This window comes from Ceraceosorus guamensis, assembly GCF_003144195.1.
Source record: "Ceraceosorus guamensis strain MCA 4658 unplaced genomic scaffold IE81scaffold_196, whole genome shotgun sequence".
Lineage (NCBI taxonomy): Eukaryota > Fungi > Basidiomycota > Exobasidiomycetes > Ceraceosorales > Ceraceosoraceae > Ceraceosorus > Ceraceosorus guamensis.
The window spans coordinates 1-11978 of NW_020290191.1; the positions used below are offsets into that span (position 1 = coordinate 1).

At 58.2% G+C, this 11978-nt stretch overlaps 3 protein-coding genes across 3 annotated transcripts; 1 reads left to right on the forward strand and 2 right to left on the reverse strand.

The window, feature by feature from the left end:
* Positions 1-85: 85 nt before the first annotated feature.
* Positions 86-2769, reverse strand: IE81DRAFT_327190 (hypothetical protein). Its single transcript, XM_025515036.1, has 6 exons — positions 2272-2769; positions 1988-2098; positions 1473-1904; positions 1200-1378; positions 706-1090; positions 86-530 (listed from the first exon to the last, which is right to left on the reverse strand). The coding sequence occupies exons 1-6, from the start codon at positions 2536-2538 to the stop codon at positions 339-341; spliced, it is 1566 nt and encodes a 521-aa protein (XP_025365903.1). The 5' UTR covers positions 2539-2769; the 3' UTR covers positions 86-338.
* A 1771-nt stretch (positions 2770-4540) lies between these two features.
* Positions 4541-5929, reverse strand: IE81DRAFT_295867 (WD40 repeat-like protein; the record flags this gene model as incomplete). The annotated part of the gene is made up of 1 exon (XM_025512117.1): positions 4541-5929. A coding segment is annotated over one exon (1389 nt), but the record flags the coding sequence as incomplete, so codon positions are not given.
* Positions 5930-6571: 642 nt separating this feature from the next.
* IE81DRAFT_327191 (hypothetical protein) lies at positions 6572-11733 on the forward strand. Its single transcript, XM_025515037.1, has 3 exons — positions 6572-6897; positions 7050-10965; positions 11056-11733. Exons 1-3 carry the CDS (start codon positions 6613-6615, stop codon positions 11550-11552), a joined length of 4698 nt encoding a protein of 1565 aa, XP_025365905.1. The 5' UTR covers positions 6572-6612; the 3' UTR covers positions 11553-11733.
* The last annotated feature ends 245 nt before the right edge of the window (positions 11734-11978 follow it).

Here is an 11978-nt window from a genome sequence, read left to right on the forward strand (position 1 = left end):
CCCCCGCCGCGCATGATTTATCCCTGCGAACCTCAGCTTCCAAGGACTTTTGCATCTCTCTTCCATTGCTATTACTCCCCCCTAGTCCCTCCTCGCACACTCGCACCCTCGCACGCATCCCGCTCCCCCCCATTCCATTCATCTTGCTTTCGCGCAACCCACCCCCCTGGACGTCGCTAATGCATGCACTCCATAGAACTCTCCCACATCACACTAGCAACAACGCCAGCATTGTCATCGGGTGAAGATGGGGAGATGGAGCAACGAATCGGGCGCCGAGGGTGCTCGATCGGATGCGTGAAAATCGATTGCTTCGCTACAACAAACCTTCTTCGGCTTTACAATTCCTCAATGATCAGATCCTCATCCGTCTCTCCATTCTCATCCCTTTGCCCTTCGACTCCTCCTCCCACATCCACATCCACATTCGCACCCGCCGCTTGCGCCGCCTCCTCCTCCTCCTCCACCATCGTCTCGCTGCTCTCGTCCCTCTGAAGGATATTGACAAGCCGAACGACTGATTCGGCAATCTGTGAGAGACAAAAAGATGAAAAAGGTAGGTCGGAAAGCAGGAAGGGGGGGGGGGGGGGGAAGAAGTGGATTTGGAAATGGGGAGGGATGCGCGAGGGCAAAATGAGCAACGAGTCCCACATACCGAAGAAAAAGACACGCGGGCCGCGCGCGCTCGCTCGCTCGCCAACGCACCTTTTCCTCCGTTTCTTTGAGATGGGCCGCTCTAACGACGACATAGACGCCCCTCTGCCTCAGGCACTGTCTGCCATAGAGCGTCGTGCAGAGCAAAAGCAGGCACTCGATCAGCATAGCCCTGAGCGCCGCATCTTTTTCCCTAGCGTGCTCCTCTGGCAACATTTGACACGCTTCCGGCAATGCTTCTTGATCCTCCAAATCCACGCTGCTTAGTTCTTGGCCTGAACATAGCGGTAGGAGGAGGTGAGGAAGAATGTCGAGTGGGGAGGAGGGTCGTTGAACGCGACGCAGTGCACCCGCTACCAGCTCGTTCGGCTCCCCTTCGCGTGCCGGAGGAGGCGCCAGTAGCAATTTGTGGCAGGAGCGCAAAAACAGTATGTTTCTGTGCCCCGGGCGAAGAGGGAGAGGCAGGTTTGCGATGGATCAGAAAGCGCTTTGGAAAAAGCCCCCGATAAAAAGCCGGAACGCACACGCGCACACACAAGACTCACTTGAGCGCGCTGATCGCTCCGCCCCTTCGGATCAGGTCGGGGTGCTCCGTGTATGCCATGATCCTGGCCACCGGGTAGTCTGCCAATGTCCAGCTGGGATCATGCACTTTGCCATCGCTCGCTGCGTCAGGCTCTGCAGATGCGAGGGGCGCTACAAAGAATTCTCGACCTCGAGGTGTCTAATGAGAATAAAGGAGGGTGGGAGAGCAGGGGAGCATCAACAAGCTGCTCGTACATGTTCGAAGAGGTCCAGCGCCCACTCTGCATACTCGCAATGGTAAGATTAGCAAAGACGCTGGATAAGAAGTGACAGTTGGATCTCCTCTTGTTGTCATCTCCCATCGAAGCATGCTCCGCCCCGCCCGCGCTGGCCTTTTGAGCTAGCAGAGCTCTTCTCCTAATCTCTTCCGTCCCGCTCGTAGCCTTTACCATTGCGCCCTCTTCAAAGGCATCCAACAGCGCACCTATCGCAGATATCTGCACGCCAGCAAGCTTCTCGACCGCTCGCTGCGCCGCTGCTTTTTCTTGCTCGTAGGTGTGGGAAGAAGGATCGGCGTTGAGACCTGCCATGATGGATGCGTCGGGTTGAGCTGTGAGGGGAGAAGAGGAGATGCGAAGGGAAAGCAGTTGGAGAGAGACGCTTTCCAGCTTTGTGAGGTTGGAGAGGAGCATGCACGCTAGATCCGCCAAGATGGACGCCGAATCCTGCGAGCGAGCGCACGAGCCGTATGGAGTCAGGGAGGGCCACCAGCGCACGCGGGAAAAGTCCGCCAAGGATGCAGACTCACGCATATGTAGGAGACGAGGAATGTGAGGAAAGCTTGATCGGCGATGCGCCTGGCTACGAGCAGACTGTCGGACAGGTTGATGAGGGCGCTGAATGCGTCGTGCGCTGTCACCTAGGGGGTGCGTGAGCGTGAGCGTGGGCGTGGGCGTGGGCGTGGGCGTGGGCGTGAGCGTGAGCGTGTGCGTGTGCAAGCTTGCGAATGTCGCTGCTCCATCGCCACGCCAAGGCCAACTGCTTGTGCTCGCTCTCTACGACCGCCTCTGCCGCTGACTGCAAACAACTCACGGGAATATCCTCGCACAACCTCTTGAGATCCCTAATCGTATCCACATCCCTCCCATCTCTTCCCCTGAGCGGCCCGCCATCCAATCCCTTGTGCTTATCGATCAGCAAGCTTCTCGATGCGCCTCGCGCTGCTGCTGCTGCTTGGCCAGCGGAAGAAGATGATGATGAGAATCCTACAAGGTTAGAGAGAGCTACTTGACGCGCTGTTGCGTTGGAATCGGATAGGAAGCGCAAGAGCTCCAGGTGGGCTTGTGGGTGAGGTGACATGGCCTGGTGCCAACGATGGGGCAACGTGTAATTGCGCCCGGTTTTTGTATTCTTTTTCCTGTACGAGGCGCTTGAGCTGCCGGATCACCGATAATGACAAGAATCGCTGTCCGTCTGTCTGTCTGTCTGTGTGTCTTACTGACTGCTTCTTGCGTGAGCGTATCGCTGTGTATGGATGGTGAAGCAGACTCAAGTCTCACGACTCACAAATCGTGAATGCGGTCGGTGACTTGACTCCACTCACCACTCACCACTAACCACTCACCACTCACCACTCACACTGATCACCACTCATACTCACACTCCACTCGTTACCACGATCGATCGTGCCTTCCTCAAAATTTCTCAAAAGCGCAGTAGCCCGCACGCATGCTCGCACCGGTCACGTGGACACGCGCGCGCGCGGGGGCATGCAGATTCTTGATTCACGATTCAAGATTCACGATTGTCGTACGTGTTAATTACGGCCGCAATCACAAACATGCGATGCGTGGAATTCGCACTTTTGACTTCGAATGTATATGCTCGCTCAACACAAGAATCAGAATCAGAATCTGAATCAGAATCTGAATCTGAATCTGAATCTGAATCTGTATCAGCAAGACAAATACTACGCTTGACTTTGCACCCGCCTCGGACTCGTATACCCCGGGTTTACAACAAAAGTACTATGCGCTGGCTGCTCTCTTGTGCCAACTAAATGTGACTGCCACGCGCTTCTTCTCCCCCCCGCATCATCCCCATTCACACTCACACTCACAGCGAACTCGTCACTTTTGATCCTTCATTCCCCACATCCCCCGCGTGCTCGCAAATGACCGGGGGCAGGGGCGAGAAACTCGGACCCCCCGCGCATCGCTCGGACCCGGCGAGCGGGCGGGCGGGCGGGCGCGCAGGCGCTCAAAAAGGCTTTTCTTTCTCTTTTTCGTTTTTCGTTTTTCGTTTCGCCAATCTCGAGAGCCCCGCAAGCACGTTTGGTTCGTTTGCAGGCCAGCAGGCAGGCAGGCAGGCCAGGACTAAAGCTTGGCTTAATTGCTCCAGCTTGCGCAGCTGGCTTGCCCGTCTGCCCAGCTTAGCGCGCCGATTCTCTTTTGAACTGGTGTTCCGCATCTCATACACGTTCCTCTACGCCTCACGTTGCCCCCCTCAAGCAGGCGAACTCGTGCCAAGCTCGTGCGTGCGCATGGTCGATCACCATTATTTCTATTTCTCGTCTCCTCCTCCTCCTCCATAATGACCGCCCTCACCATTGCCTAGCACCTCCCGCTCCCGTTGACGCATTTCCAGCAGCTCTGGCTCCCCAACCGCTGCCTGACGTCACGCCCGCATTAGCACCGGTCAGCGCAGGAGCAGCAGCAGGCGCTTGCGTCTGCGCGTACCCGTGCGCATGCGTCCCGTAGCCTCCCGCTCCCGCTGCTGCGTGAGGTGTACCGTCGTTCCAACCTGCATACACCTTCGAAGGGGCGAATCCGGGTAGGGGTTGTTGCTGTTGCTGTTGATGATGATGATACGTCGCATCGGAAGCGTATGCCCCCGCACCCGCGCTCGCACCAGAAGCATAACCATAAGAGTGTCCCGCACCTCCTCCGCCCGACGCCCCACCACCTTCTCGAGGAGGCGGCACGTATCGTTCGCCAACAGCAGCGCCAGCGACGTAGGATTCGTCCGAGCGTGGAGCAAGATGGTTGAAACCTAAACTTTGAGAAAAGTGCGATGGAGGTGCGTTGTTGTGCATCGCGCCGCCGCCGCCGCCGCCGCCTCCACCTCCTCTCCTGGCAGCAGAGGTAAGACCGGGAATGAAATCGTCTGCAAGCAAGGCCAAAAGAAAAGAAAGTGGGAGGAGGGTGTGTGGGGGGGAAGGAGAAATAATCAGCATGCGAAATGGAGCCTCATCAATCCTTCGCCCGCACGCCTCATTCGACGCCTCACCATCCCAATCTTCCCCGCCGCTTCTAGCCTTCCTCTTCATCATTTCCTTCTTATCTGCTCCAGCAGCACTCGCACTCGCACTCGCATCACCGCCCGCCTCTTCTCGCCTTCCATCTTCCGGCCGAGATCGTTCCCAGAACCTGGTAGTGTGGTCGTTGGAGCCAGTAGCCAAAATCTGACCCAAGGGGTGCCAAGCGATGGACCAAATGTTCGAATCGTGCGCTTGTTCCTGCGCGTAGATGGCTTGAGAAGATGAAGCTGGAACGTTGTCGGTGGATAGGGTGCTCCAATAAAGCAGCGAACCATCTCCACCTCCCGATACCAGCAAATGTCGCTGAGAGGGATGCCAGGCGAGGGAACAAGCTTCTTTGAGGTGACCCTTGAACGAAGCGTACTCTTTCATCATGCGAACATCGTACAGCTTCACCGTCTGATCCGTACTCGCGCTAGCCACCATGTTGGCTTCGAAATTGCTCCAAGCTACTTGCTGCACCGTGGACTTGTGCGCGTGAAACGTTCCCAAGCAATTCGCGCTCCTTGGATCCCAAAATTTGATCAGATTATCCTTGCCGCCGCTGACGAGCAGACCTTTGAAAGGATGCCAAGCTACGCACTTGGCATCCCATCCGTGACCCTTGAGCACCTTCTCCTCCCTCGCCTCATCGAAGGCCCAAATCTTCAAGGTGGAATCGTCGGAAGCGCTGACGAACTTGGCATCGTCTGGACTGAAGCTGAGACTCCTGACGGCTTCCCTGTGCGCAGGTATGGCTTGGATGTTGTTCATGTTGGATTGAAAGTACTTGATCACACCACCCTGATCCGAAGAGATTAGAAACTGGCCCGATTTGCAATACTGCACCGATCGAATAGCCGCATCGTGAGCTTGAAAGATCGTCTCGAAGTTGAAGGTCAATCCATTCCACAAGGTGAATTCGCCAGATTGGGAACCTGTAAGCAATCTCCTGCCTTCTGGTTGCCAGCACACCACATTGACGGGACAGCGAATCTTGTTTGTGCTGGTGTGCACCAGATTCGTGGTGACGGCCATGCCCACCGCATCCTCTTCAGCAAACCCATTGCCCAGCGCATACATGTCCGGCGGCAAAATGTCCACCACGTGATTCGTGCTGGGCATCAGACACTTGTCCGCTCTAGCATTCGTGCGCGTAGATCGCACCAGTCGAGATAATCTTTGAGAAGCGTGAAAGTCGACCGTTCTGCGCTGATTGAAGCGTCGCGTGCGTCGAAATCCTTCGAAACCGGCTGCAGAGGCGGCTGCTTGAGCTGCTGCTTCGTCCAGGATGCGCTGATCCACCGGTGGAGCGACGGGCTGCTCGGAGAGGTGCAGCGTAGGCTTGAATCTTCGCTTGATGGGCGGCAGTGTGGATGTGGATGTGGATGTGGATGTGGATGGACCGGCTATACTCGCGCTGTCAAGTTGTCCAGCGTTGTCCTCTTCCATCTTGACGCTGTTCATCGTGCGAGAGTGGAGGAAGGCATGCGCTTGTGTAGACGATGAGACTTTGCTGAACTGCTGAATGGAGTGCTGGAGAGTGATGGAAGTGGGTGTGGGTGTGGGTGTGGGGTGTGTGCGTACGCGTACGCGTATGAAGGGAGGAGTGTGCGTGGTGTGCGTGAGGCGTGGTGAGCACTGTATGCTCTTGACTCTTGACCACCTACCTGCTCATGCTGCAAGATTGCTTCTCGACACCAAAAGTCAAGAGTCCCCAATCGAGAGTGTCACGTGTCACGTGCGCCGCGGGCACATGCAGCGCCATGCGTTGCTGATTGCGCGCGTTTGTGAGGCTGTGCGCGTGTGCTTGTGCGTGTGCGTGTGCGTGTGCGTGTGCGTGTGCGTGTGCGTGTGCAAGTGTGGCTGGGCAAAAGGTGCCCCGCGCGCGCGGGGGTGGTGCCTCCCAGCAGCAGAGCATCACCCGCCCGCACGCACGCGCGCAACACGCGGCGTCCGCACGCTGCATGGCTGGCTGACAAGCTGCTGGCAAGCCGCTTGCTTGCTTGCTGCATGACGCCGTGTGCTGCCTTGCCTGATATCATGCTGCCACGCCATGCACGGACACCTAACGCAAGCGGCTGCCCTGCTTGTCACACCTGTGCTCTCCTCTTTGGTGTCTCTCCATCACGTAAATGCTCCTAAAGCGAGGCTCGACTCGACACAACTCGACTCAACTCGACTCAACTCGACTCGGCACTTCCTGCCATCCACTCACCACTCACGACTCGCACAGCACGCGCGCGCACACACATACACACGAGTCTGCTCAGACCCTCCATCGTCCCTCTCCACTCACCGTGCAGCCTCGCCCCGCCCTGCCCCCTCACACCCGCATCCCATCGCATCGCATCATGCCAGCATCATTCAAGCCCGGTCGATATGTGGCCATCAAAAAGTATCGATCGCCGCACGCGAATGTGAGTTCCAGCAGGCGAGTCTGATTCGGTGGGGGGGGCAAGCAAGCAAGCAAGCAAGCAAGCAGGATGTGCCCGTGTGCATTCATCTCGGCGCACTCGCACCGCCCCTTTGGACGCTCAATGCGCTCCATCTCTCTTCTTTCCGCGCGCAGGATCTGTCCTTCTCCAAGGGTGACATCATTCAAGTGACTGGCTTGGCACCCAAGAACGATGAGGAGGATAAAGATGAGGAGGAGGAGGAGGAGGAGGAGGATGATGATGATGATGATGATGATGTCTGGTTGGTCGGTCAATCGGAGGATGGGAGCAAGAGCGGTACTTTCCCAGCTAGGAATGTCGTGCCAGCGCCTCCAGCAGCAGTGACAGGCGAGGATGAGGCAGAGGCAGCACATGCACCGCGAGCGCCCAATTCAGCAGCTGCGGATTTTCATGCGACCGAGAAGGAGGCGCAGACCATCCCTCAGCCCGACCTTCCCGCCCATCACCCAGACAAGAGCACAGCAGAGCAATCTGCAGCTGCACCGACCGCTGGCCCAGCTGCCTCAGATGCAGCAAAGCCTGCAGATGCTGCCTCTTCCCTCAGTCCCTCATCAGATTCCAAAGCACCAGCAGCAATACCATCATCATCGTCATCGTCATCGTCATCAGCAGCAGCAGCTGCCCCCATCGCCTCTCCATCTCTCAAGAGTCCCTCGGCGCCCGAGCCTAGCAAGTCTCCCCCACCTCCTGCTCCCAAGCCCGGCGGATTAGCAGCTCGAATCGCGGCCTTCAATAAGCCTGCAGAGAACAATGCGCCTCCTCTACCTAGACCTGCTGGGAAACCTGGTGGATGGAAGAGACCTCCAGCTGCTCCCGGTGCTCCCAAACCCTTGCTTCCTGGACAGAGTCAACTAGGGCCGTCGTCCAAAGAAGGGGCCGCAAAGAGTCTTGCCTCACCAGCCGCAACCGCTGGCGTCGCTGCTTCCACTTCTCCCACCCATTCTCCCACTCCGACCAATGCCGCCAGTCAGGAAGAGACGAGTCGTTCGGGCGAACACTCGCAATTCTCGGCTGCGGATGCTCAAGCTAGCATCAAGATGACGCTCAAGGAACGCATGGCCGCTTTGCAGCGCGGAGGAGGAGCGGGAGCGGGAGAAGATGATTCGAATGCGAATCGAGGTGCTCCGCCTCCACCAGCCAATAAACCGGGTCGGCTTGCTGCGGATAGGAGGAACATTGCTATGCAAGGGATGGGCCTCGCACCGCCCGAACCAGCGCGGGAGAGAAAGGAGAGCGTGGATACGATAGGGAGCGCTGGGAGCGCTGTTCTTTCTGAAGGAGTCGAAGAGGGAGAAGCGATGACTGCACCGCCTCAACCTGACGAGGATGGAACAAAAAAGGAAATAGGGGGGACGGACGCGACGCTTGGAGATGCCGAGGGTGACGCTGATGATGACGCTTTGGCGGAAGAGGAAAAGACAGAAGAAGAGCAGGAAGCGCAAAGGAGAGCTGCAATCGCTGCGAGGTTGGCCAAGCTAGGTGGTAGGCGCATGGGAGGTGGACCGGCAGCGGGAGGAGGAGGAGGCGGCGGCATGTTTGGCGGGCCTCCCATGCCGCCTTCTGCCCCCAAACCTCGGGCACCTTCGAGAAGCGCGACGCTCGATACGCAAGAGGAGGCTCGGTTTGATCAGGTCGATGACGCGATCGTAAGCCCTAGTGCAGGTGTGAAGGTGGCTTCGCATACGGAGGAAGCGATCACTGCCGACGATACAACAGTCAGGCCCGACGACGATAAGGAAGACCTTGCTCCTCCAAAGACTTTGGCCGTGCCCAGAAGAGCTGCCCCGCCAAGACGAAAGAGATCTGCCGTCAAGGAGGCCAAGGCTGGTTCGGCCGATGCTACTGTCGAGCCCGCGTCTGATGCGTCACCTGTCGACGCCGACACCGACGCTGAAGCGGCTACTTCTACGGCGCCGTCTTCAGATCTCGCCGCCGAGAATGTGGATGCTCTCGCTGCATTAGATACGAGCGTGTCGGGTGCGGACAAGGCAGCAGAAGGAGCAGACGCGTACAGCGCCTCGCCGCTTTCCGGCACGGCACCGAGTGGGGCTGATCTGCTGGGCGTACCTCGTTCCGAAGCTGATGAGCGCAGACGCGGATCGGCAGATACGATCGGTACGACGAAGAGCGAGATGGAGCTGAGAGCTCAAGCAGAGGCGCTGGATAGGTTCGTGGCTGAGCGAAGAGAGACGGACGATACGGTCCAGGCTCTAGAGGAAGTGAAGCGCGCTGAAGATGTGGGCGAGCATGTGGAAGAGGCAAGAGGTGAAGAAGCAAACGGGAGCAGACATCAAGAGCAAAATGATCAGGAGGCTTTGGAAGCGGCCGTTCCCACCGAGACGGGATCCCAACCCTTGCCTGCTCCATCATCGTCCAGTCGACCACCCAGTACGCGTCCGCCAATCCCCCGGTCGTCCTTACCTCCGCCACCTCGAAGCGCTGCGCCGCCCAACGAGGATGTAGAGGAGCCGATAACGCAGGCGCGCTCACCTCCACCTACCCGCGCTCCTCCCACGCGTCAAGATTCCATCTCCTCGCGCGCGGACAAGGAAGACAAACGAGCGTCCATCGTGCCTCCTATACCCAGGAGCCCTCCTCCTGCTGCCCCGAGCGACGGCGACAGTTTGGAACAGCTAGAGGGACACGAACGACGCATGTCGCTCGACGCTACGGTTGCTAGCTTGTCTTCCGACAAGACACCTTCTCAGACCTTGCCCCTCGCTGCGCCCAAGGCTAGACATGGCATTGTGCAAGAAGAGTCGGACGAAGAAGAGGAACGGAAAGGCGATGAGGGGAATGACGAACCGCAGACTGGGCTTGGCGAGACGCGCAGCGAAGAGCAGGAAGCTGCGGATGAGCCTAAAGAGGAGCAGCAGGAACTCTCGGAAGAACAGCAGGAAGCGCAGAGGAGAGCAGCGATTGCTAGACGTATGGCTGCGCTTGGAGGACAGAGAATGGGCGGAATGCCACCCATCATGGGCGCTCCTATGCCACCTCGTAGAAAGGCTAGCGAGGCAGAGGTAACACCTGCGCCACCCGAAGAGGTCAGCGAAGCAGAGCGAGCAGAAGACATCGATGCTCCTCGCTCGAGCGGCATTCCTAGAGGTGGTGTGGCTATACCAGGCATGGGTTTCGCTCCACCGCCCACCTCTTCCAAGACGATCGAGCAAGACGTGGATGAACCTTCTCGATTGGCCAGTCCTCCTCCTCGACCCGCCTCCAAGCCGCCTCCCGTGCCTACATCTCCCCCACTCAATCCGCGCTCTCCAGCTCCTCCCTCACGCACTGCCCCTAGTCCTGCTCCGCCTAGTCGGACCGCACCATCGCCAGCTCCTGATGGCGCTTCTATCGGCAGGAGAGCGTCCATCAGACCACCTGTCCCTACGGGTCTGCATTCGCGCGCAACCTCTGAAGCGACGCCGGAAGCAGAGGAAGAGATGGAGGAGAGGGAAGCGCAAGACGCAGATGTGCCGGAGGTCGATCATGCAGGAGTGCCTCTGCGCTCTTCGCCGCAGGCGCAAGATCTGGATGCTCGATCTCCGTCCGTGGGCGCGTCCATCTCTGGATCTGCCGCTAGTGCTGGTCTTCCTCCTCCTCCTCGTTCTTCCCTCCCACCAACACCGCACGAGCCGCGCCAGTCCGTGTCTTTATCCCGACCTGCTCAAGCTCCTCAGCATGATCGTCTTTCGAGCAGCGTGGTGCGAGGATCTTCGAGGGATCTGGACCTGCTCCTCGATGGCAGATGGTGGAGACGAGGCGCGGATCCGCTTCAGCTTCCGCCCACGCTCACTCAAAGACCGGATGTGGCTCTGAGCGTGCAGATGCTGCAGACGGAGCAGGCAGGCGAGCACAGGGCTCAGATAGAAGTCAGATTCGAGGATGCGAGTCGGACGATGATACGGTTGGAATGGTTCGATGAGGATGCGCAAGAGGAAAGGACGCAAGTGGATCAGTCTCACGACTTTCCCCCTCCGCCCCCCACCTCGGCACAAATGCAGCAGTGGAGCGCGACGATTGGTGCGGCTTTGGGTGAGTGAAGGCGGTAGGTGCGTTGTGCTGCGTACGGTTCTGGATTGCTCATGCATCATGCCCTCCTCTGGCTCCATTGACCTCTTGAAGCTCATCACGCATCAGCAGCAGCCAACGCCAAGGCGGCTCCCATTGCACGCGCAGGCGCACGAGGCTTCATCAATTCCCTGATCCAGCTCATTCCGGATGCTCTTCCACCCGCCGGCTCCTCGTTTGGTATCTCGCTGCTGGCGCTCGCGGGCGCGACGGTGCTTGATCGAGGTGCGGACGCACCGCGAGCAGGAGATGTGATTGCGTTGTGGGGAGCGGATCTGAAGGGTAAGCGCGGATTGGCCTCTTACCACGTCACGTACGGCACGACGCAAGATCCTGCTCTGGCAGTCATTGTCGATCCTGGCAGTGCCGACGACAAGAAGAACAAGATCAGAGCCGTGATTCAAATCTCTGCGACGACGACGACGACGAATGCCTCGGCTAAAGATAAGCTCAAAGGTCCGGAAGAGGTCAGCATTCGATTGGACGATCTCAAAAGCGGTGTGCTCAAGATCTTTAGGGTACCTTCGAGAGCGTGGATCGACAGCGCATGAGATTTCATCGACAACGCATCGCCCTCTTTTCCTAATCCCCTTTCCCCTTTCTCTTACACGGACTGTCAAAACCACTGTTGAGACCTCAGTAGCAATGCAATCTGCGATCTCCCCACTCCGCTTGCACCACGTGCCGATCGTGACCCCTCGAGGAGTTCGAACACGATTCAAATTCCAACCTGTGTTTGCTTGCGCATCGTGACGATTCAGGCATCACCGTCGATCCGTACGATCCGTGCAGACGATCAGATAAGCTGGACGCTACGCTTTAGCCTCCAAATTGATCGATGACAGGTGGGGGGGGGGTCATTGTGAGGGTCAATGGACCGTGCGCGATCCGACCCAGCAGGTCGGATCGGACAGCAGCGGCAGGGCTTGTGAGCCGTCGTCGCCTCACTTGTCCTGTGGAGTTGGGGGGCTGGGGGG

What these genes read in the sequence shown, in the direction of transcription:
- IE81DRAFT_327191 (XM_025515037.1), top strand. Translation starts at nt 6,613, where the DNA reads ATGCTCCTAAAGCGAGGCTCGACTCGACACAACTCGACTCAACTCGAC. An exon ending in ATCGATCGCCGCACGCGAAT is followed by an intron (nt 6,898 to 7,049) that starts GTGAGTTCCAGC and finishes TTCCGCGCGCAG; the next exon opens with GATCTGTCCTTCTCCAAGGG. An exon ending in GACGATTGGTGCGGCTTTGG is followed by an intron (nt 10,966 to 11,055) that starts GTGAGTGAAGGC and finishes GACCTCTTGAAG; the next exon opens with CTCATCACGCATCAGCAGCA.
- IE81DRAFT_327190 (XM_025515036.1), bottom strand. Translation starts at nt 2,538, where the DNA reads ATGTCACCTCACCCACAAGCCCACCTGGAGCTCTTGCGCTTCCTATCC. An exon ending in TCTTTGCTAATCTTACCATT is followed by an intron (nt 1,379 to 1,472) that starts GCGAGTATGCAG and finishes TATTCTCATTAG; the next exon opens with ACACCTCGAGGTCGAGAATT. An exon ending in GGAGCGATCAGCGCGCTCAA is followed by an intron (nt 1,091 to 1,199) that starts GTGAGTCTTGTG and finishes CCCGGGGCACAG; the next exon opens with AAACATACTGTTTTTGCGCT.